General features: G+C 40.5%; 1 protein-coding gene across 1 annotated transcript in view; it reads left to right on the forward strand.

The window, feature by feature from the left end:
* Nucleotides 1–21,477, forward strand: part of LOC135708507 (uncharacterized) — a 42,175-nt gene extending 20,698 nt beyond the window's left edge. The window contains exons 10-17 of the mRNA XM_065230625.1: nt 18,226–18,432; nt 18,504–18,924; nt 18,981–19,141; nt 19,907–20,063; nt 20,120–20,372; nt 20,431–20,557; nt 20,614–20,772; nt 20,838–21,477. Of these exons, the coding sequence (XP_065086697.1) occupies nt 18,226–18,432; nt 18,504–18,924; nt 18,981–19,141; nt 19,907–20,063; nt 20,120–20,372; nt 20,431–20,557; nt 20,614–20,772; nt 20,838–21,428 (2,076 nt within the window). The 3' untranslated portion in view covers nt 21,429–21,477. The remainder of the gene's footprint in view (nt 1–18,225; nt 18,433–18,503; nt 18,925–18,980; nt 19,142–19,906; nt 20,064–20,119; nt 20,373–20,430; nt 20,558–20,613; nt 20,773–20,837) is intronic.
* The last annotated feature ends 4,292 nt before the right edge of the window (nt 21,478–25,769 follow it).

Below are 25,769 nucleotides of genomic sequence, written 5' to 3' on the forward strand. Positions count from 1 at the left end.
GTTTTCCTCGCCGAATACGGTGATGTCATCTACGTTCGTGACCTACTATGGGATACCCGCTACAATGACTTTGGTGGTGTTAAAACTGGTGTTCGTGTCGCGCGTGTAGTGGTAACGAAGAACATTCCTTCTCTCGTTACGATTCAGGGCGAAGAAACTGCGGTGGCCTACAAGGGGCAGAGGCTCTCATTTTTGTGACAATGAATTCTAGGGTGGTTCCTATTATCATTAAAATCAAAAATCTAACTTATTTATTTGAATAAATTAAGGTATACATTCTTCGGCAAAGTTATAGCTGAGCTAATTTCAAGCAACTTTGTATCTCTAAAATTGGCCGATTTAGAGCTATTTTCTTGAATTGAGTAAGGGTGGCTTTACAAAAAACAGTTGTTTTGCTCTAGTTTTCTTATTTCGAATTTCTCAGCAAAGGTGTCTCCAAACAACTTTTAGATACTTTGACTATATGTTTTTAGTATTACTTCTACGTGAAGTCAACGATTTACATAGTTGAAGATGCTAATTTCAAATAACAGACTGTAGTGGTAATTTTTATACGATAGATGGAGTAGATGAAAGCATAGAGTTGATAGTTCCGTTAGAGTACGGCAGTGTGAAGATTGTATATAGATATTAGAATAGCGAACTAGGACAACTTTTAAGGAAGGTACAAATCGGTTTTTTCATCTCTCTTTACCAAACTCCCCCTTTGGAGAGGGATGGTGAGGGGTGTCCCCCCCCCCCCCGCCACCACTGGCAAAAAGAGATGAAAACCGACCCGTTCAAGTACCAACTGTGTGTTTGAAACAGTTCTACCGATTTTTACCGCACTTCAATTGTTATTTGAAGGAAGGCATCCAGTCGTAGGTTTGGAAATTGCAACTATTGTTTACCCCTACCACGATATGTGCTCCTGTCATCGTCGACTTGACGATCTCGAGGGGACACGGGTGGGGTAGGTGTTGCTACTGTACCTTTCGACCATTGACAGTAATTGATGGTATGCTCCCATCCAGAGTTATGTACTTTGACTATATGTTTTTAGTATTACTTCTACGTGAAGTCAACGATTTACATAGTTGAAGATGCTAATTGCTATCAACTCTATGCTTTCATCTACTCCATCTATCGTATAAAAATTACCACTACAGTCTGTTATTTGAAATTAGCATCTTCAACTATGTAAAACTTTTAGATCTTAAGAAGGCGCAAATTTTTGCCGCACAAAGCTTGTCAATATCTTTTGCCGATCAAGAGTTATTGACGTCTTTATACTAAAAATATGCACTTTTCAAATGTTAATATCTCTGGTTGGGGCAAACAAAAAAAAAGTTTATCTACAGCATTTGAAAGAGCGTATGTTATTCTCAATAATATGAAAAAATTGCAGGTATGTTATTTTTTAAACTCGTATAAAATCAATTTGAATTTATTCATATTTTTTACTATATTCGGGTATATCTTTTTTTTATTAGAAGAGATACAGGCAACAAATTTCGCTATAAAACATTCGTCTTGAAGAGTTTTAAAAGTCTCTACGAGATGATTTTCATGAAAAATTTCAAATAAAAAAGTTATTGGCAAAAGATGGATTTCATAGGACCACTCTAATGACAAATTTAAATAATACATTTGTTTCAATAGTTGGACATTTAATGTCTTCGAAGAAGTTTTTGTTCTTAAAAATTCCTTTCTTTTGGTGTTTGCAAACGTCAGGGTGGTCCTCAAATTAGGGAATTTTTAAAACTAAATTTTTTGTTTTACAAAATAACAACATGTGTTGTTTGAAAAAGTTGTAGCTTAGTTTATTGCGAGCAATTTTGTCGGAAAATTTTTTTTCTTTCTCTTAACGTTCTCATTTTAGAGTAATTTTTCGGAGTTGACCTAGGGTTATCCTGGAAAAAATAGTTTTTTAGCACTAACTTTTTTATTTGAAATTTCTCATGAAAGTCATCTTCTAGTGACTTTTAAAACTCTTCAAGACAAATGTTTTAAAGCAAAATTTGTTGCCTGTATCTCTTCTAATAAAAAAGATATACCCGAATACAGTAAAAAATATGAATAAATTCAAATTGATTTTATACGTGTTTAACAAATAACATACCTCCAATTTTTTCATATTATTGAGAATAACGTACGCCCTTTCAAATGCTGTAGAAAAACTTTTTTTTGTTTGCCCCAACCAGAGATATTAACATTTGAAAAGTGCATATTTTTAGTATAAAAGTAGAAGGGTCTGTGCTTAGGGGTACGAACGGAAGCTTGACGTAGGACCGCTAGTGGACGGAACATTTAGTTCTTTTAACTGATCAATCATCAATTATCTTAACTCTTTCCGTTTTTTATTTGTAAGCGTATCAAATTTGTAGTATTTATTTCAAAGAGAAAGTTGATGAAGAGAATCCAAGGGACTGTCAACTTGAATATTTTCGATTCATCTACCCGACTTTAAAAGGTGTATTTTGATTTTTTGTTATATATGAATTTTTAAGTTTTGTGCATTTTGGTATTAAAGTGTATTCAATTCACCCCTCACAGGATTTCCTTCCGAATTATATGAATGAGGCGGGGTGAAAAGTATCGTTTGTGCAGAATATGTAAAAGGAGGGACGTCAAGAGATTGAACTCGTGAGAGCTTATTTTCTCACAAATTTGATTTTATTGGCTTTCTGGGGACTGAATATACACCCAAAGCGAATTATTAAGTCTGTGTTAGGGAATGCGCTGTTTTCAGACATTCGATGATAATTTTGATCACCATTGCAACAGTTGGACATTTGGTATTTTTCAAAAGTGACCTATTGAAAATTAACTAAGTGTTCATTTTAGCAGATTGGTAGATAAATTTCCAATCGTTTGGCTTGTTTAAAATTAAAATCTATCTGCTATTGGTCGAAACCTGACCTCTTTTCGTAATGCTGTGCATTTTGGTTTTTTTTTTAATTGCGTGGATTCTATACATCCTGTGGAGATCTATCTAGCACTGATGTATGTGTTGGTAGAGGGAAAAATGTAAACTTTGCGGTAGACGATATCTTAACATTCGAAAGAAATTTTGTGAAATATGAAGTAAAACAAATCCTAGCTAGTTCTGCATGGTGATTTTGTTTGATTTTATTTATTTGTAAAGTCGCCGGGAAATACCAGCTGGCGATTTGTTTTTTTTTTATGATAACTCCTTACTTGAAAACAGGCAAAAACTCACTAACAGGCTGATTTTTCATGGTATACAGTGTGATAATTCAATAATCAATACATTATCTCAACATTTAGTGGCAAACGATTCATAAATTTTGGTAACATACAAAAAATTCTATAATCCACATTAAATTTCATATGTAAGCGCCGATTGAAACAATCTTTTCGCCGTCACTACAAGGGTGATTGATTAAACGAAAGAAATGAATCGTGTGGAATGAAAGCCGAGGAAAAACTAATTGCACCAATATATTCAGGCCTACAATTCCACACCTTCTACAGACAGGTTGAGCCTTGATGGCTAGCTGCTTGCGGGAACTGATGACCTTGACCAATGTCCAAATAATACTCTTTAACAAATTTTGGTGGCCCTAAAAAGGACCGTTTTGTAGTGATGGTTGAGTAATTCTGAGCTGGGTGTTCAACACGGATGAGGCTGTCGAGCTGTATGTCGTTTGGAGCGCGGGTGACACGCTTGGCATAGATGACCTACCCACAGCGACTCACGAAGGGCTACTGATTCCGATCCATAGCATAGCGGTGCAGCTTCTTCCTCCTTTGATGGTTGCTTATGTGGGCTCTGCAGCTCACTGCTTGCAGGCAGCCTTTCGTTGTTACTGGAGAACAATTTTCAACGCCACACGCCGAAAGCACTGCTACTGCAGCTACTAATTTCGACGATCGAACACCACCACACAGTAGTGTGGTCGTTGGGAGCGTGTGGTTCTGAGTATGGCGATGAGTGTGCAAAATATTACGCAATTCCATCCTCCCTATTCGCACGCGCCCGAGGATCGGAGGCAAATGCCACTTCGACTTTTTTCGTCTACTTACTACTCTCTGACGACTGTGCTGGGGAAGCAGCATATGCATGTAGGTAATTGGTGAATTTGTTAGTTAATTCGACGCTTTTGGACAATGCTGGACATTTACCAGTTTTTCAATAGTTTCTTGTCAAAAATCAACATTCGGAAGCATTGTTATCGATGCGTAGCCATATTTTTGATCGATTGGTGATGAAATTATTGAAATTGGACCTGGGGCAACTGAGTTATTAACGTTCAAAATCTTTCTTAATTTGTTACATGTTCCATTTTCGGTTTTCACAAAGTGTACCCCCATATAGAAATCAAAGACGTAGTCCTACGTCAAAAACGTCAATAACTCTTGATCGGAGAAAGATATTGTCAAGCTTTGTGCGGCAAAAATTTGCACCTTCTTAAGATCTAAAAGTTATTTTGAGACATGTTTGCTGAGAAATTCGAAACAAGAAAACTAGAGCAAAACAACTGTTTTTTTAGAGCCACCCTAACTCAATTCAAGAAAATAGCTCTCAATCAGCCAATTTAAGAGATACAAAAAAGTTGTTTCCTACAAAAATGCTTGAAATAGCTATAACTTTGCCGAAGAATGTGTACCTTAATTTATTCAAACAAATAAGTTAAATTTTTGATTTTAATGATAATAGGAACCACCCTAGAGTTCATTTTCATAAAAATGAGGGCATAACTATAAGGAACAACTTTGTAGAAGAGACTTTAAGTCTAAAGTTTCAATTTCAGGCTCAAAACATATCATTCCACCTAAATCTGCATTCTGGGCCACTTTGCAATGATGGAGTACGAGAGCTGCAATATCGGAACCATCAACATCAATACAATCACTAACTCAACCAAGCTAAACGCCCTTCACGCGTTCGTTCGCACGATGGAACTGGACATCGTATTCCTGCAGGAGGTGGAAAACGGCAAACATACTTTTGAATATAAAAACCAATAAAAGATCCATAAAATATTGGAAAAAGTTCCATAAAAAACATTCAAATGATCCATAAAACATCGGAGAAAATCCTTAAAAAAGTGTGAATGATCCATAAAAAATATCAATATGATCCATATTTTATGTAAAATTTAGCAACACAATTGTTAAAATGTACCGCTAAATTTCTAAGGAATGAGCATTGAAATTGTACGAATTACCCATAAACATATTGCAATTCATCCATAACACATTCAGCAGTGAGCCTTAAGCTTAAGAAAGTGATCCATAGAAAATCAAGTTTGCGCACTTAAAAATATAGCCATGTTCGGATTATTGAAAGCAACTTCCTCAGAGCAGTCTCGTTTTGGACAGCTTGAAGCTGAAAGAAGTTTTATTAAACTAATATAAAGTCGAAACCAATCTTAATGCTTATAATAAAACCTATTTCAGCTTAAAACTGTCCAAAACGAGACTGCTCTGAGGAAGTTGCTTTCATTAATCCGAACATTTTTGAAGAAGAACATCGGATCTAACCTCAACATGTCAGAGGGATCAACACCACCGTTGAGTGAAAAACAGAACAGCGATCGAAACTGTACGCTTTGTGACGGCCATGACCACGTAGATGATATGGTCCAGTGTGATGTCTGCGATTTCTGGACCCATTATAGTTGTGCTGGTAAGACAACAGCTGTAAAGGAGGTTCCGTAGACGTGCTCGAAGTGCACAAATATGCTGAAGGTGCCAAAAGGAACCAAGAAGTCTGTCCCAAAGAAACCACCTAGCAGAAAGAATAGTGCGAGGAGTGATGCCGGAACCGAATCTGGAAAAGGAAGTACCAATGAGGTCGGCTTGGAGGAATCCCTAGACCAGGAGAAAAGCGCAAATAAGAAAGCGCTGGAGGAAGAAAAATTCCTCCATGAAAAGCGGTAGGAGGCTGAGCGGGAGATTTTCAAACCAAGAGTTATCTTCCGTCACTCTTTCAACAAAGATTGGGTAGAGTTAGGATTTAGGGATTCAATTATTATTTTAGTTAAGCACACAAACGATGTAGAATGAGCTACTTACTAGTTACTTAGGGTAAATCAAGTATATAGCGTTTAGGAACAAATTGTAGGTTACCAGATTTTAGGATCAAATTGTAGTATCTAGATTAAGCAAATATAGGGTTATTAAATTCAATATTTGCACGAATTCCACCTCCAACTAACCTACTTCAGTAGCTAGTTCACTACAAATCACTACAATTTAATTAAACGATAGGAATATTAACAAATTTAGGCAATTAACTTAATTAAGCTGTAAAACGTTTTTTAGATGGTTTGGAATTGTACCTTCTTTTTCTCTTTTTTTCTCGTTCATACTCCGACCTATCTAAGGTTTGGTTCACGGAACTGTAAGTTCACAGTTCCATTGAACCAAACCTAACGTCTGTCATTTCTGACAGCGACCGTTACCGTAGCTCTCCGAATCTCCCACAGGGTTGTCGCTGGGCTTGGCGGTACAGAGTTATCCCGATATTCCGAACAGCCATGATCCATAAACTATACGTTTATCACGTTTTGAACACTATGTTATTAATTTTACTACTGAGATTTACTGTCCTGCCGTGTTTTTTTAGGTAGAGGTGCGGAGCGATGGTCAAACGTCTAGAATTAGCTTCCAAAAGAAAAATAAATGTTAATTTTATGGATCATACCTAGGGTAGGTGTTCCAGTTATTGGTAGACGTTCTTTATATAGTGTGTTCCAATTATAGTCTATGGAATATACTTATGTTTTTCTACTCAGGTTTACTGTTCTGCCGTGTTTTTTGTTTGTCAGAAGAGCGGAACGATGGGCGAGCGTCTAGAATAAGCTTCTTAAAGAAGTTTCTAAATGGAAGCTTCTTCCATAGGATGCTTCTTAAGAATAATCTAAATAAAGAATAAGAATTTTCTTTTGAAAGCTAATTCTAGACGCTTGCCGGTCGCTTCGCACCTCTACCTAAAATACACGGGCAGGACAGTAAATCTAAATAGATATGCAATGGAGCAATTTTTCAAGGTTTATGGATCAAAATTTAAAAAAAAATAGTGTCCTTAACATGAATAATATAGGGGAAAAGTTGGCTTCGGCAATACCTTAACCTATTATCGTCAGGGGGTAGACAAAGTCCTAGAGCACTCAAATTTGGCCAATAGTTGCTCAGAAACACAATGTATCCACATGCCAAAATTGAGCTCTCAAGGACGTTGTTTACCCCCTGACGATAATAGGTTAAGGTATTGCCGAAGCCAACTTTCCCCCTACGTATAATTTATGGATCATGCCTATATTTTTAAATGTGCAAACATGATTTTTTATGGATCACTTTCTTTAGTTTAAGGTTCATTGCTGAATGTTTTATGGATCAATTGCAATATGTTTATGGGTAATTCGTACAATTCCAATGCTCATTATTTAGAAATTTAGCGGTCCATTTTTACAATTGTGTTGCTAAATTTCACATAAAATATTGATAATATTGATATTTTTTATGGATCATCCACACTTTTTTAGGGATTTTCTCCGATGTTTTATGGATCATTTGGATGTTTTTAATGGAACGTTTTTCAATATTTTATGGATCGTTTTATCAATTCTAAAGGTGCAAACTTAGGGCTGCCGTGGAAAACGATCAGCTTACGTTGCCCGGCTACAACGTTGTCTGCAACGTCGACCAAGCGAGGAGAGGAACAGCAATTGCTCTCAAAGAGCACATCAAATTCTCGCATGTAGAGAAGAGCCTGGATGGAAGACTGCTTGCGTTGCGTGTACACAACACTACCCTCTGTAATGCTGGGTTTAGACTAGGCAAGTCAAATGATCAACTCAGTTAAATTCAATTGGCTTGCAAAGTTGAGCCTGGTTCAACTTTTTTCAATTCAAGTGAGTTGATCAAGTCAGTTGAATGGCATGGTTTACACGTTCAATTCGCGTTCAAGTCAGTTGAATTCAACTGACTTGATCAATTGACTTGCCCTGTTTAAACCCAGCTTAATGTGTATACCCCATCGGGTTCCGTTCTGCGTGCCGAACGAGAGCGGTTCTTCAACAATACAATCGCATACTACCTTCGTCATCGTACCGATCACATCGTCCTAGGAGGCGATTTCAACTATGTGCTACGACAATGCGATGCGACTGGATGTAACACGAGTCCCGCTCTCCAAGCCACCGTTCAGCAACTTCATCTGCATGACGTATGGCAGCAGCTCCAACCGCGTGAGATGAAATACACGTATATCACGCACAACTCTTCGTCCAGGCTCGATTGACTTTACGTAAGTGCTGGTCTTCGACAACAGCTGAGATCAACAGCTGTTCATGCGTGCTGTTTCTCGGATCATAAAGCCGTCACTGTAAGAATATGCCTTCCTCTCCCTGACAGAGCGCATGGTCGTGGTTTCTGGTCACTCCGTCCCCATCTACTGACTGCTGAAAATATTGACGAGTTCCAAATACGGTGGCAATATTGGACTCGCCAACGTCGCAATTTCACGTCATGGATGGAATGGTGGCTATCGTGCGCAAAGCCCAAAACAAAGTCTATTTTTCCGATGGAAATCAAAGCTCGCTTTCGAAGATTTCAATCGTGAACAACAACGTCTCCACGGGCTTCTACGGTAAGCGTACGATGGCTACCAAAACAACCGTGCCATGCTAGCCACCATCAACCGACTAAAGGCAGAAATGCTCTCGCATCAACGTCGCTTCTCCGAACTGTTTGTGCGTATTAACGAGACTTTCGTTGCCGGAGAGCCACTATCTACATACCAACTGGGTGAACGAATGCGCCGTAAAATCACCATCGAGCAGCTGCGGAACGAGAGAGACGAAATAATTGAAGATCCAGCTTCTATTCAGGATCATATGCTACAATACTTCACCAACCTGTACGCTCGTGAGCAAGTGTACGAAGAAGATGAAGGCAACCCTTTTTACTGCGAGAGAGTCATCATCGAACAAGATGCTGTAAATGAAGCCACCATGAACGAGATCACAACGACCGAAATTTTTTCTGCTATCCGTACGTCCGCATCGAAAAAATCACCAGTTTCCGACGGGCTACCTAAAGAGTTCTACCTACGAACATTCGATGTGATTCATCGAGAACTGAATCTGATATTGAATGAGGCCATCAGATCCAACTTCCCAGCTCAGTTCTCAGGCTCAGGCCAACATGAGCCATTTCTCCTAGGATTAATTGAAATGTGTTCGCTACTCGAGTGGAAATGAATTTGAACTATTCCACAGAGACTTTCAGACGTGGGCTGGTTCTTCTCTGAAAACCCCAGAAAGGGGTTTCCCTAGTTTGAAAGGCTGGGAATTCCACAAGGAAACTCCCAAAATTACAGAGTTAGATGTAGGGGATCCCGGAAGGGAGTCTCCAGAAATAAGTGGGGCTCCAAAGGGGAGTCCCCTTAATACAGAGTGATTCTATTACAAAGTTTTTAAAGTTTGTTTGCTGTCAAAGTTGCAGTCATATTGTTGCCTTGTAATATTCCTTAATTGTGTCCTTCTGCGAGATATTCACAAGATGTTAGGTGGAAGGTCCTGTTTCGTTATGGTAAAGCAGCGTAGGTTAGTAGAACGTTATTCATTTTGGTGAATAGAGTGAATCCATTGGCGTTGTCGTGGTCAGGTTTTAAGGTGAGGAGATCAGCGGCGCCGGTGGTGTAGTGGTAAGCGTGATTGCCTCTCTTCCCAGCAGGCCTGGGTTCAATCCCAGTCGGCGCCACCAGGATGTTCTGAGGCATAACATCTCTGATCACGCCTTCTTTCGGAAGGGAAGTAAAGCCGTTGGTCCCCGGTTCATGAGTTGATGGGTAGATAGGTAGGGTCCAGGTGTATGAGCTGCCTCCCTGGCGTTGATAGTATTGGTGCTCAGCACGGAAAACAAAAGAAGGAAAAAAATATTCACGGTTTGCCTAATGAAAAAAAGGGAGGAGATTAGATTTGGTTAAAGAGGGATAATGTGTTCCATCAAATGAGGCTTTCGACAGAGTTCATAAAATTTCCGGAAAGGCCCGTTCCTGGAGAAATTGTGTGATATTCTGGTGTGACCCGTTCTGAGCCTTGACATGATCACTTGATTTCGGTGGTCCGAAGGATTTTCTCACTTACGAGTGTCGCCCTTAATTTTGCTAATGAATAGGTCTCTCGATTGGACCATGAGGTTGACCATGAATTCCAGATAGCTTTTCTAACCCATTTTTTTTAGATCCCCCGTTGGGATCTCCCGGGTGAACAGTGAAGCTTGTCTTCCGGAAACCGCTAGATGATCTGCCTCATCGTTTCCCCGAATGCCAACGTGTTCAGGGATCCAGACTTGAATCCATGGGTGCTCGGCTAGATCAGAGTCGAGGACTTGTGCTACGCTGGCAGAGTCCGCGAATATGACAATCGGCTTATTTGAAGGAGTAGTGGCGGCGATGTAGGCAGCGGCTGCTTCCGCCGAGAAGATGGTATATTGATTCGGTAGTCGATGGCATACGGAAATATGAGGATCCGAGATTCCGACGCCGACACCACCACGGGAGACCGAGCTATCGGAGTACCAGATGGTGTAATTATTGTACTTGGTTCTCTGGAGCTCTGCGACCGATCTCATAAGCGCAGGTGAATTGGTTCCGTCAAGGACACTGGAGCGAGTTCCAATTTGGTAGTACCTGAGCAGTTGTTTAGCCTCGGTGAGGAGGAATGCTCTCTCATCTAAGCCTTCTGTCTTCTCCTCGAAGCTGATGGACAGGTTGTAGATAGTCTGAATAATTAGTCGGTCAAACGATACTACTCCAATTTCTATGCAAGTTGCGGTTCCGGGTGTGGATGGTAGGAGACCAGAGGAGATATTTATTGCTTGATGGTACGTGGAGGTCATAAAGCAGACGGGATTCCAGAATAGTTCTAGCGACGCGAAGCCGAGTGAATCGGTTAAAGTCCGGGTGTCGTCCCGAAATGAATAGGAGGAGGTTTAGGCGTGTCTTACAGGCGTCTTTAACCTCGTCGAAATGGGGAGAGAAAGACAGATGCCGGTCGAATCGGACCCCGAGAACGCGAGGTGACCTCTTGAGTGGAATAGTTGTCCCGTTGATGCATATAGGAGTACTGAGGGGACGGTGACGTTGGAAGCAGATATGTAACAGCGTGCACTTTTCCGCCGAGAGTTGAAATCGGACCGATGACGTCCACAGTGATACCGCTCTTATTGCTGCTGCCATCTTTCTTCGAAGTTGACGATTTTGCGAATGGCCAGGATAACGATATCGTCGCCATCAAGAAAGATGTAGATTTCATTGGGATGACCAACCCCTGCGGTACACCGGTCCCCTCTCGGAATGTAGCCAGGAGCACCTGGAAGGTGCGGTTATCCAAAAAATTCTTTAAAAAAAAATGCATCAGTTGTCCCCCAAGCACCAGTGTAGCATTTTGGATGACGTCTGGCATTTAGGCTCTATTGTAGGCCTTTGCTACGTCTAAACCTGCCAGTTCAGTATGGTTTTCAGCGGAAGTGGCATCATGGTTCCTCGTCAAGGACGGAAGGCATGCTGTCGATGATCAAGCAGGCTCCTGGATTCCAAAAAGTTTATTAGCCGCCTGTTTACCATCCTCTCCGTCATTTTGGAAACGCAGCAGGTGAGAGAGATTGGCCTGAAGTCACTAACCTGTCCGCCCATTTTTCCTTTTTTAAGGATCGGGACCACGAAGCTTTGTATCCACTCCGGGGGAAGGGAGTTACCTTACCACTCCGGGTTGATCAAATCTAGAAGTTTTCTTCTGGGAGCAGATTCCGGAGTAAGGAATAACCCACCTCACCTGAGCCTGTAGAGTTCCCTCTGGCCGTGGATAAAGCCAGAGCGAGCTCGTCCAGCCGGAAAGGTTGCTTTATTTCCGCTACGGTTGATTCCATCGGGATTTTCACGTTGGAAATGAAAGATGTTGATGCGGCTATAGACCTGCCCAAGTGTTCGTTGTAAGTCTCTATGGCCGATAGGGAAGCAAAGTGATTACCACGAGCATTCACGATGGTATCCGGATCATGGGTGATGCTGAAGCAAAATTTCCCCTTTGAGTTTTTACATCGCAGACAATGTGCCGGCATTCGTTTCGTTTAGAACGATAGTGTACCAAAGCCCCCCATCCTATCTGGGTTATCCTTGGACAGGTGCTTAGCGGATTGAAGAGCTTTCCTTCTAGTTGTAATTGCAATGTTGGTGTTTGATCCCCACCACGGGAAAGCTTTACGCCCCGGATTGGGACTGGATCGAGGAATAGCATTCGTGGCAGCCTGGAAGATTGAGTCAATGAATTCCGTCAGGTTGGTTGGTTCAGTATAGTGATTGTCACTTGGAAGCGGGTCCAGTCAGCCTGATTGTAGAGCCAACGTGTTCTACGAGAGCTTTCAGTTGGTCTAAAGGGTGATACGGTCAAAATTTGGTCAATATCAACTTGACGTATTTCTTTCAATTTTGCATTTAAAAAACCTGAACACCCCTCATTTTGAAGGTGTGTGTGTGTAGAATGTTGCTCCTATTTTGATTTTGGAATTCACTCTTCAGTTGTCAAAATGCCGTCCAAGCAAGAAGAGCAGCGTATCAAAATTTTGCTCGCGCATCGCGAAAATCCGAGCTACTCGCACGCAAAGTTGGCAAAATCGCTAAAAGTTGCCAAATCAACCGTTACAAATGTAATTAAAGTGTTTGGGGAACGTTTGTCGACAGCCAGGAAGTCTGGATCGGGGGGAAATCGAAAACCGGAAGCCGCTGAGACAACAAAGAGAGTTGCCGGTAGTTTCAAGCGAAACCCTAACCTCTCTCTCCGAGATGCCGCAAATAAGCTGGGTGTATCGTCTACAACCGTGCATCGAGCCAAAAAACGAGCCGGACTATCGACTTACAAGAAGGTAGTGACTCCAAATCGCGATGATAAACAAAATACGACGGCCAAAGCGCGATCCCGGAGGCTGTACACGACGATGCTGACGAAGTTTGACTGCGTGGTAATGGACGACGAAACCTACGTCAAAGCCGACTACAAGCAGCTTCCGGGACAGGAGTTTTATACGGCAAAAGGAAGGGGAAAGGTAGCAGATGTTTTCAAGCACATGAAACTGTCAAAGTTCGCAAAGAAATATCTGGTTTGGCAAGCCATCTGTACCTGTGGCTTGAAAAGCAGCATTTTCATAGCTTCCGGGCCTGTCAACCAAGAAATTTACGTGAAAGAGTGTTTGAATAAACGTCTGCTGCCTTTCCTGAAGAAACACGGTTGTTCCGTACTGTTTTGGCCGGATTTGGCATCTTGCCATTACGGTAAAAAGGCCATGGAGTGGTACGCCGCCAACAACGTGCAGGTGGTTCCCAAGGACAAGAACCCTCCCAACACGCCAGAGCTCCGCCCAATTGAGAAATACTGGGCTATTGTCAAGCGGAACCTAAAGAAGACCAAAAAAACTGCTAAGGGCGAGCAGCAGTTCAAGGCAAACTGGCTTTCTGCGGCGAAGAAGGTGGACAAGGTGGCTGTACAAAATCTGATGGCAGGGGTCAAGCGTAAGGCCCGGCAATTCGGATTTGGAAAAGCGGAAGCCTAACTGAATATTTTTCCTGAATTTTATACTAATTGAACTTGAAAAAGAAATTTAATTTGATTTTTTAAATAAACGATTTCACCGATTTACACGCGTTTTCCCTTGACCAAATTTTGACCGTATCACCCTTTACCATCTAGTTGGATTTCAATGGGGTGGTGATCGCTGAGATGGGATCCTCTTTAGCTCTCCATAGGAAACGATGTATTAAACTTGAGATGGCAAAGGAGACGTCAATTGCATTCTCTATGGCCGCTGGTAAAGGTAATGGAACCGTCGTTGAGAGGATTTATATTGACTGCTACAACAGCTTCAAGCACCTCGTTGCCCCTACGATTACTTGAGGGACTGCCCCAAGTTTGGTGGTGGCCGTTTACGTCACCCAGAAACAGAATGGGATCGCCGATAGTAGAAAATAAGTCGGTTAATTTACCTTTAATGTCAGAGGTCCTCGGGCAAGGAAGTTAGGTGGAGATTACCGTGAGTGTGAGTGGTCATTCCAGTCCAACCACGGCAATAGGTAAGTCAGTGGCTAAAGGGACGATGATGAAGGGAAGAGATGCTTTTACTCCAATAGCAGTACAATGGTGTGAGTTGCGGTTGATAGCGAGGACCCAGCGATATTACCCGGTAAGTGTTCGGTCCATTTTCTCCGTGCTGGCACGGTGTACTTTTTGGATAGCCAAGATAGATGGCGCATGGTATCGTACTAAGATTTCCAATCGCTGAGGTTGTGCATGTTCATATTCTACTGAATGGTGAAGCATGAGCTGGATAGGAAGAGCCTAGGGTGCCATGGGGCCACTCCCGAAGGTTGGTTGGCTGGCAGTGATTGTCCGTCGAGTTATAGATCTGTTCGGAGATGTACTGAGATTCGTGTCGTGGTGGCGTAGAAACATTGATGGAGTGGGAGATCGACGAGGGGGCCAACATCAGGTAGAAGAGCGGTCGTAGGCTACAGCGTTGGTTAATGCGTCAGTTGGTAGTTGGTTTTTATTCCGTAATCTCTCCGAGCTTCGGAGAGGTATAGCCGCAGGATTAGATCTTTTGATTCTCTTGAGTGAAGAAGCCACTGTGGACCGTGGCAGAGTTCCACCGATAGAAGGAGCTTGTGCGGCTCCTACTACTGGCAGAGTTAACAGCCCAAGTAACATTTTAAGTTTTATGAAATACTACAAAGCAACAATAAAACAACATTCATAAAACCCTGGTCAAGGCTATTTTGTCATTAATGCATCCACCAAAACCTCATTAAGACTAGAATATGTCTAGTTGGCCCACCCTGGAGAAGGTTCTGAAGGGTGTATTCTCGAAGCTCTTCAAGATTGATTTACTGCAAAAGGTTGTATGACGAACGCATTGAGAACCATTTGAAAGCTACAATAAAAGCTATTTAGCAACAATAAAAACCCTTTCCGAGCCATTTCCTCTAGCCGCATGCTGAATCCACTAGGAAAGCATCAATCAAGATAGAAAAGGATTTATGAATCCGATCTTATCAAAATAATTAATATAGAAAATGACGGTTTAAAAATCTTGCTGAATGTCCAAATTTATTACAATAGATCTCATTAAGTGGCCTAGTTTTAAGTGCCATATCAAATTGTATGTGAAATGTACGTGAAAACATCGAAAAAATTAAGCCCACTCTCGTAAAACGTCGATTTGACTAATTATTTAACATTGAAAAAAAAAATATATTCTTCAGATCAAGCTTGGTCGAGATTTTTTTTTATTATTTTCGCATTTAAATGTTTGCTCATTGCTAAATTAACCAAAACATAGTTATATCTAAGGAAATATTGATTGAAAATCGAAGATTGTAAAAAACAAGCAAACTAATTGTAACATGGCAGTGGCAGAAAAGTTGAATTTCATGGGTCATTTGTGAAAAAGTTGTTTTGCTTTCAAGAATTCCTTAACAAATTAATAAGGTTTTAAAATGACTTTTATGAAGAAAACTTGCAGGCTGAATTGTATTTATCTGAAGCCATTTTGCTTGATCCTAACCCGTTCAGATTTATGGCAGCATTTATGGAGGCAAAGTTTGCCTGCAAAAAGTTAAACGTCAAAGTTTGTTTATCTTTCGATAGTTGCGCTGTGAGATCCAGGATTCTTCCAGGCGATTTTTTCCCGATGGATTGGGAGCAGTTAGTCAGATAGTTTGCGATACTGTTTTACAACATTTCGCATTTCGAACAGCTGGAAGCGCAATCGTTCCCGAAAAAGATCCCCTTCTTCCGGAGGTTACAGAAGTGCACCATCCAATGATGCAGAGATGTACGGTTGAATGAAATTTTCGGAGAGTCTTTCGCCGAATAAAATCGCTGCTTTGGATCGGAAACCAGGTAATCTCCGCTAACTAACAGTTTCAGTGGTTTGCTGTCGGTTGTTATTTCGATTGTCATCGCAAGATCTGGAGAAGGCTGGTATGTTTTTCAACTTTAGACAATGTTTTATGAGTTCGAGGGCCCCGCTCACTTTACTCATCTCCGACAGATGGTTAGTCGTTGGTGGTGTGCTGGTTCTTCTAAAGAAGTAAATTTATCTGAAATCGACTTGATTTTTTCATCCTACGTCGTCTATCCTTCGAGATTTCCTTGTCATAAATTTGGCATTTATTACCTATGAGGAACCATCTTTTAACCTCAATTTGTAAACAAAGTAATTGGGGAGTTAATGATGCACTTTAAAAAGGCTAAAAAGCAACAATAAATGCTTTTTTCTCTAATGCAAAACCTAATTGTTTTATGGTTGCTTTTATAATGATAGAACACGTTTATAAAGAATTTTATCATGACATTAATAAACAATTTCTAATGACGTTTATGCTTGAAATACAGAACAGTTTTAAGGAGGGATTGATAACTGTTTTAAATTTATTTTTAAAACAAGACGGTTTTTGACTTTCCTGCCAGACTATAAAACGTTTTTAAAACAGCAAAAAGCTGAATTACTAAGCAGGAATGTTTTACACTTTAAAATTCTATATTTAAACTAAATTTATTGTTCATTGCCGTTATAAAACCATCATAAATCAGAGTGGATGCTAAATGGTTACTGAATTGTTACTTGGGAGAGCCGTGCTACTAGAGTCCAGGTGGCGGACCCCAGCAGAGCACCACCAGCAACAGTAATCGGGTTGGATTCCGTTACTAAGGAATCGTGTAAATACATTCAGGGTGGTGAGAAAATACAACGAAATTAACGTTTAAATTTTGGTTGCCGAGAACAGTCAATGGGTGTCGAAGCCATCATTTATCCGAAGTGACTTTAAAAATGCTTCCATAGTAATCCTCATACAAATTTAAACCCATTTACGCAACCTCTAAACCTTAATCAGTCTTTACCATTTTTTGTGCAGGCTTATATGTTATAAGAAATTTATATCCATTGCGACCAGTAATTTGATCTATTGTTGTAAATCCCGTGTCCTTAGTTTAGTGCATGTCGTATTACTCCATCACTATTGAGAAATGATGAAGTATTCGGTTTTGATACAGTTGTCATTCTTGCCTTCATCGCAAGGAATCGATTCTAATGGAAAGGTCCCGCTCTTTATACCCTTAGGAGTGTTGAAACACCTTCCAAAGGTGCGCCCATTTGTCAGTCAAAATTGGATTCCGTAGCAACAAAAATAAGGAATAACACCGATAACGACCATGCATCAGAACACTCGTCTTAACCACTTCAAACTAGGAAACAACGAATAGAAGATTGGGAATCACATAGGCGACCCAACAAAAAATTTGTGCTGATTAAGAGCTGAATAAGCTATTTTTTAGCTGAAGAAGCATATTTTTGCCTTAATAAGCTCTTATTCCGCTTACAATGTTTGTTGGGGAAGACTAACTAACTCATGTTTTCCTTGTTTCAAGATCATCCTCGGTCCAGGCAACCCGAGGACTTATCATTATCAACAAGGCAAAAAATTCACAAAGACTAAGATGTGTTCCTTTGATTACTGAAAAATCCTGTTCCCCTAGTTTGAAGTAGTCAAGACTAGGAATCGGTGGTAGATCTTACATCCCGTAACGTACCACAAAAAGGTGATCTACCCACGTTACGGGGTGTCCGACACTTGTAAAACAAGCTATCAAATTACAGTACAAAACTAAAATGTAATATGCCAGTGTCACCCAGGACCGTCACGTACTTATGTAGTTTAGTTTTTCTCATAATAAGAGCTGCTTATGTTGTGCTTGTGTGTATTCTGATAATAGCAAACAACGATGTCTAAGTAATAAAATTTCTGTTCATAAATGGTTTATTTGCACAAAATTAAGGAATTTGAACGAAATAACTCAAGGTCATATGATGGTTAGGAGTAATCCATTTATTATGTCACGCTAAATTGAAGAAAATTTACCCCCTCCCCCTTGCTGACTTTCATGACGTTTATCCTATACCTAATGCATTGCTTTTCACAAAATCATAAGCCCCCTCCCCCTTAAAGCGTGACATAATATGTGCATCACCCCTTATTTGATAATTTTCTTTTTGCTCGAGTGTTGTTCTACCGTTTGTGTTGTGTGAGAGAGACGACAGTACAGCATGAAAACAGACTGTCGCCCACGATAAAGAAGCGATTGTTGTAAAAATCGTCAACCGTTTCAACCTCTGGTTCTAAAATAACATTTTGTATCGTTGTTAACAACTTTACAGATCATCAAGGAGAAAAAGCAGCAATCACAAATCCGTCACACAGGACTGGAACCATTAAAGGCTAATGCTATCAATTGCTCCGACAGAGACGATATGGGAAGCAAAAAATCGAAAATATTCATTGAGCGGCTTTTGAGCGAAACTCGCGCAGGCAGTCCATTCAGCGATGCTGAAATTTTCGATAACACCTATCACATCATCACGTTGGTAAAAACACTGTTATTGTAAAGTTCAACCGATCTCGACCCTTTCAGTCGACTGTCTTTTCTCTCTTCTAGGGCAACGATACTTCCGCCCTGGAAGTTACCCATGCTTCGCTATTCCTAGCGATCTATCCCGAAGTGCAGCAGAAGGTCTACGAAGAAATTATGCTATTTTCCCCCCCGAACGGATCCGAAATAACACCGGAATATCTCAAGCAAATGGAATATCTGGACAAATTCCTGAAGGAATGCCTTCGGCATTGTCCAACGGCAGCCAACATCGCCCGGACCAACGTGGTTGACGTGGAGCTGGACGGAATGATAATTCCGACCGGGACTACCCTGTCCATGTGTCTGTACGCGCTGCATAGACGGACGGATTTCTGGGGTCCCGATGCGGAACGCTTCGATCCGGAAAATTTCCACCCAGACCGGGTTAGGAAAAGGCATCCGCACGCTTTCCTACCGTTTAGCGAGGGTGCAAGGAATTGTCTGGGTAAGATCGTAGGTTGATCTTGGAATGATGGATTTATTGTTTATTGATTAATGCAGGTTCGCGATACGCCATGTTCAGCATGAAGGTCATGTTGATTCATATTTTGAGAAAGTTTCGCTTGCAGACCGCGCTACGTCATCAGGATTTGCGATACAAATTTGACATGACTCTTAAGCTGGCCATCGAACCGCTGGTGGAACTGATTCCAAGATCGAACGTTAGTTTGTAATTCTAACAAATAGCGTGGGAATACTTAGTAAAATATTGCCATATCACATCAATCAAAATGAAAAATAAATTGTAGTTGTAAGTGCAAACCAAATCGCGTATATTTTGTAACTGTATCGATCTACTTTAACGATGTATTCACATCGAGAGACTGTTTCACCATTCTCCACACAACTAAGTAGAAAATGATAAGGACGTGCAGTTAAATGCCTTCCAGTACTGTAATTACTGCGTGGTTTACTGCTGCTGGAGGTACTGTTCAAGCAAGTTGTTTGATTGCACCTGCGTAAGCCAATAATCATTGGTTTTCTTTGTTAAGCTTCATTCACACGAGAATCCGAAGACAGAAACATAGCTAAAATTACCGTCTCGCCTTTAGTTACTACATGCGACGAAAATTCCTTCTTGAGTTTGTACCTTAGGAAAGGAATATGCAATGGTTTTATGATTGTTGGTTGTAGTAATATTATTCAAATCTCGGAATAAAATTTGCAACATTCCACTCAGCCAGATTCAGTACAGGATTGATCGTTTCATTCAAGAGATGGATTTCATTTTGCTTCTGATAGCTGTACCTTTGATCATTGTTTCTCTCATTTTGATCTACGTTTGGGTGCTTCACTTCAAGTATCGATACGCAGAAAGTGTTCCATTTTCTGGAATATCCAAGTATCCTCTCTTCATTAACGACTGGAAGCTACTTAGGGCATCACCGGAAGGGAAATTTGACATTCTGAAGGATACTTTTTCCCAGCATGATCGACTGTTCAAGGTGTGGCTGGGTCCCCGGTTGGCATTCGGGACGTGTCATCCCGATGTGGTTCAGGCGATCCTAACCCATCCAGAGTGTGTGGAGAAGCCGTTCTTCTATCGATTTGCCCGACTGGACCATGGATTGCTGGTCGGAAGAGGTATGTTGTATCAACTGATTTGCATTACATGGTGATGCCTGTGTTCATCTTTACAGCTCCAATGTGGAAACGACAGCGCAAGCAACTGAATTCGACGTTCAATTTGCGAATATTGGCAAGCTTTGTGCCGATATTCGAGAAATGCTGCCAGCAGCTGGTGGAAGATTTGAAACCACACGAAAATGGTGAGGTGTTCGATGTGCTCCAGTATACGATCCGATGTACCTTGAGCATGGTACTTCAAACCAGTATCGGAGCGCAGTGTCTCCCTGTTGAAGAGAGTGACATTCTTGTGAAACATATCAAACGGTGAAAGAGATTGTTAAAACTGTTCATTCAGAGTTGATAACTTAGCTATTTCATTTAGGTTTCTTTCCATAACCACGAATCGAGTCTTGAACTTGCATCAGTACTGGGAACCGGCGTACCGTTGGACCAAGCATTACAAAATGGAAGCAGAATCTCAGGCCTTCTGTGAATCAGTGACTGGGAAGGTTTGTAACTCGGTCTATTCAATATCGCCTATCATTTACCATGAATTCGCTATCAGATACTTAGGAGAAAGAGAGCGCAAATGATTGGGCAATCAACCTCAAAGGACGACATCGAGAGTAGCAAACCACGAATCTTCATGGATCAGCTTCTGAAAATGTCGGAATCGTTAAACGAGAAGGAAATCATTCATAACACCTTTACCATGATAGCAGCGGTATGATACCTAAAATTCAGATATTCCACCCCAATATCATCCTTAATCATCATAATTCAATACAGGGCAATGACACCTCCGGTCAGTTGATGGCCTATGCCTGTCTTTTCCTTGGAATGTACCCACACATCCAGGATAAAGTCTATACGGAGATCATCGACCACATTCCACCAATCGACGACCACATATCGGTTGACCAACTGAAGTGTCTAACCTACACGGAGATGTTCTTGAACGAGTGCCTTCGTCTATGTCCAATCGGTCCGAACATTGCCCGACTGAACATGGCTCCGATCGTGCTGGAGGGAATAGAAATACCTGCAGGTCATTTTCTGTTCATTTCGTTCTACTCACTACATCGCCGGAAGGACATCTGGGGACCGGATGCGGATCTGTTCGATCCGGAGCGGTTTTCGCCGGAACGATCGAAAGGCCGACACCCGTACGCTTTTCTACCGTTCAGTGGAGGTTCCAGAAACTGTATCGGCTGGCGCTATGCCATGATGAGCCTGAAAATGATGGTGGTTTATCTGCTGAGGACATATCGGCTCAAGACGGACATATCCACTTCAGATTTCCGGTTCAAGTTCGACATGATGCTGGTGTTAGCGTTTGAGCATTGGTTGAAAATTGAGCGTAGATCCGCCAGTGATTAGTTGTGAAGAAGTATTCTATTAAATTGCTAGAGTAGAACAAATCCTTTCAATCCCAGCGGGTGTATAGCAGAGTAGTAACACACCACATTTACGGTTACTATATGAAAATTATATATATATATATCGGGTGGTCTATTCCATCAAGACGCTTTTGATTTTCCCTTCATCACCAATGATCAATTTAAAGAAAATAAAAATAAAAGTAAAAGGTGATACCCATCCCGCTGTGTAATGTGTGTGTGTCCTTCTCTACCCCTCAACCAGCTGGGATCGTTGGAAAAATCAGGCGTAACATTTGATAACGGCACAAAAGCTTTTGTGAACAAACTTTTTAAGGCCCTTTACACGCTACATCGAAGTACGCTCACGCAAACCAACAACATCGTCGGATAGGGGCAACTCTCACCTTTCCGAAAGTGGTATTGGTTTGCGTGGGCGTACTTTGGTTCGCGTGTAAAGGGCCTTAGAAGGTTTGTTAACAAATTCTTTTGTGCCGTTATCAAATGTTACGCCTGAAATAGAACTGTGAATCATTGTATCAATTCAAATGCTCCGTAATGGTGCCGTTTATGTTGCGAAGATCACCACTTTTTGAAAGGATAACTTTTGAGGCAAGACAACCCGTGCTCCACAAGTTTAAGGAAAAGGATGTAGGATTAATGCCCACAACAGGTACAGCAACACATAACATAGACACCCTAACTCACACTATCTATTCACGGGTAGAAGGAAAAGAAGAGCCACCGCAGCCAACTGAAGCTTAAACCACCTTAAACCGAATACTTGGGCAATTCACAATACCCGCGCTATGTCCTATACCTAAACTGACAATCGTAATTCAAATCAATCAATGAATAATAAATAATAAAGAATAATAAAATAAACATATGATTAAAAGCATGAAGCAAACATAAAATAATAACAAATTAAATAATGTTAGGCTGGTTCAAATATTCAATTTTTTTTTCAAAAATAACACCCTAATAACAAAATAAAAAAGTCTTTTATTTTGCGAAAAGTAACAAAAATTCCAATTTTTACAAAATGCTGAGAATCACTCTATTGTTTTGCTATGGAATGGCTCTATATTAGACTGATGAAAAATTTGAAATTTTCGCTCCACAGTGCTTAAACGGTTCTAAATTGGGAACTGCTAAGCCTCGCAAAATTTGAACTACTTTAGTAAGAAACTGACTTGGCACAAACCATTTCAAGTTTATATGGGAAATACTATGGGAAAACTTATGTTTTCGTTCATATCTATCTAACAATTCACCACATCACTATGCTTTTAAAAATCATAGCACTGATTGTAGAAAATTTGTAGCTACAACTTTGGTTAAAATCACTTTTCAATCAAAAGTAAGGAACAAAAGTTATTAATGATGCAAGTCACTGATGTCTTATAATTATGCTCATTCAACTGTTCAGCAGGTAACATTGGTGTTTCTGGTGCGAAGAATAGAGCACAAATATCATGGCTACTATGACACACTGCAGAATACAGTGTTGCCCATATAACAGCTGCTTGATCATGCCATAACATTATCAATCTCTTAAGCAATTAATAACATTTTAGTTGGACATTTGACTGAAAAACGGTTTTCCGCAAAGTTGTAGCTTTGAAAATTTCCCGTACGAATAGTTATAGAAATTTTCGAAAAGCAATATGGAAAACTGGTAGAAGACAATGAACAAAAAGTTTGTTTTCCCATAGTAATTTCCATATAAACTTCAAATGGTTTGTGCCAAGTCAGTTTCTTACCAAATGAGTTTAAATTTTGGGAGGCTAATCAGGACCTGATTTGAAACCGTTTGAGCACTGTGGAGCGAAAATTTCAAATTTTGCATCAGTCTACTGTATATATACACGGAAAATAATTTTCATATAGTTTCCATTGGGAATGCATATCTTATTTCTCCATTAACAAAACCAATGGTATCTATCTGAATTTCACATAACATTCATATGATCACATGAGTTCTATATGATAAATCGCTTTAATTTCATTTGACACATAAAGTGCATGTGATTTTGTGGTGCAATTCCCAATTATGATATCACATGAAAGTAATGTGAAATTCTAATGAATATTTTCCATGGGATATGTGATTTATTCTTTGAGTGTATATTTTGCAGTTATTGAATACTTGATTTGCTTTCTCTATTTACATTTTCTTCTTCATCGCTTCAAATGCCGCTAAATCCACCTTTTCCAGATGCTTGTGCCGTTGTTGGTGGTAGTTCAGTTGAGGCTAGGCTTCGTTTTTGGTCATCGGGGACACCACATCCATTTTCACTACCTCTTCATGCAGCACATGTACCACTTGCTCTGTTTCCTGGTTGTTGATGTCCAACGATACACCTCCAACCGCTTCGCCCTGTTTTTGTCCTGCACACTTAGAAAAAATCATGTAAATTTAATTGTGCGTCAATTTTGACAACAGACGCAAAATTCATTTTCTTCGAGTAACGAAAGGTTCAGTCGCGAAGCACTTAATTTTACATTGCATGTTTGGTTACATCTTATCGTTTTTGTCAAAGATAGATTCTGTCACGTGTAAAATTAGTTATTTCTTATTGCATGTTATTGTTTTTTTTTTCATCCTGATCATCCTCACTTTTTTTACTCGATAGGTTGGTTTTTAGCTACTTTTGGGTCCCCACTTGGGCAGGATTTTGTCCGGAGCCCCTTTGCCTTACATATAAAGCATTTATCCTTATTCCCAGCATAAAAGATATTCCCTTTCTTTTCCTATTGAGGAAATCCGGAGACGAACCAGCGTTCGGCTGAAAGTCTCCTTAATAAAGATAACTAACTAACTAACTTACTTTTGCCCCGTAATGTGGGTAGATCACCTTTACGTGGTACGTTACGGAATGTAAGATCTACCACCGATTCCTAGTCCTGACTACTTCAAACTAGGGGAACAGGATTTTTCAGTAATCCAAGGAACACATCTTAGTCCTTGTTACTTTTTATGCCTTTTTTTTTTTTTTTGTTAATTACTTTATTTGTACAGGCTCATTCGAATAAACTTTACAGAGCCAAGTTATCATTTTCTTTATACATTATAAATGTCTTAAATCTAAAATTAAAGGATTGGAACCGATTACTCGCGGTCTTCTCGAGGTTAGTGGATGACAATTGTTTGGATCGGGAGAGGGAAAAGGAGATTTGGAATATGATTTATGATTCAACAATTTCACTATTTCTAAAACAAATACTTAATCCTATCGACGTTATATCAACTCTGTAATTATACAATTATTACAGAAACAAATCTACAAAAAAGAAAAAAATGCACACACACATACAAAACACAAACTAAACACAAGGTTAATCAAACTTACAATCTATGGTTAATATTCTTCAAGAAAACATATATGAGTTGCATAAACTCCAGATCGCGTCTAGCCAAAATATCCCGAACTGGAACATTAGGTTGTCTACCTCGAGCCCGAAGGGAATCGCACAGCTCAGATCTGACTCCACGATGCTCAGCACAAGACCAAAGGATGTGATCGGCGTCTTGGTAACCTTGTCCACATTCACAGAGATTGCTGTCTCCCAGCCCAACACGATACAAGTGAGCGTTTAACGAATAGTGATTGGACATGAGGCGAGACATCATACGAATGAAGTCTCGACCCACATCCAACCCCTTGAACCAAGGACACTTCGACACCTTAGGGATGATTGAATATAACCACCGTCCCAAACTCCCTTCACTCCATTTATTTTGCCAGCTGGCGAGGGACTGTTGACGATAAATGAAGAAAAATTCGTCGTAAGCGATTTGTCGATCGTAAATATCGCCTTCCATAGCGCCCACCTTTGCAAGCGAGTCCGCCTTCTCATTGCCCGGAATCGAGCAATGAGATGGGACCCATGCAAAGGTGATGACAAAAGATCTTAAAGATAAAGCACTTAGAAGCTCTCGTATTTTCATGAGAAAATACGAGGAGTGCTTTACCGGCCTCATGGAGCGAATAGCCTCGACAGAACTGAGACTATCCGTAAAAATAAAATAATTATCTGGTGCAAGTGAGGCGATCGTTTCTAGCGTACAATGTATTGCCGCCAGCTCAGCAACATATACGGAACAAGGAGCTTGAAGCATTCGAGAGGCGCTATGAAATTCGTTATAAATACCAAAACCAGCGGACGCCTCTATTAGTGATCCATCTGTGAAGAACGATCTTGCGGAATCAACTTGGCCAAACTTTGCAGCGAAAATTGACGGAGCAATCATGGAACGATGATGCTCTGGGATTCCGCGAATCTCTTGCGTCATGGATAAGTCAAATAGAACAGAATTGTCGAAGTCGGAGAAGCA

Source organism: Ochlerotatus camptorhynchus, unplaced genomic scaffold (genome assembly GCF_037179485.1).
Source record: "Ochlerotatus camptorhynchus isolate MF236.1 unplaced genomic scaffold, CSIRO-AGI_Acam_v1.1 ptg000031l, whole genome shotgun sequence".
Classification (NCBI taxonomy): domain Eukaryota; kingdom Metazoa; phylum Arthropoda; class Insecta; order Diptera; family Culicidae; genus Ochlerotatus; species Ochlerotatus camptorhynchus.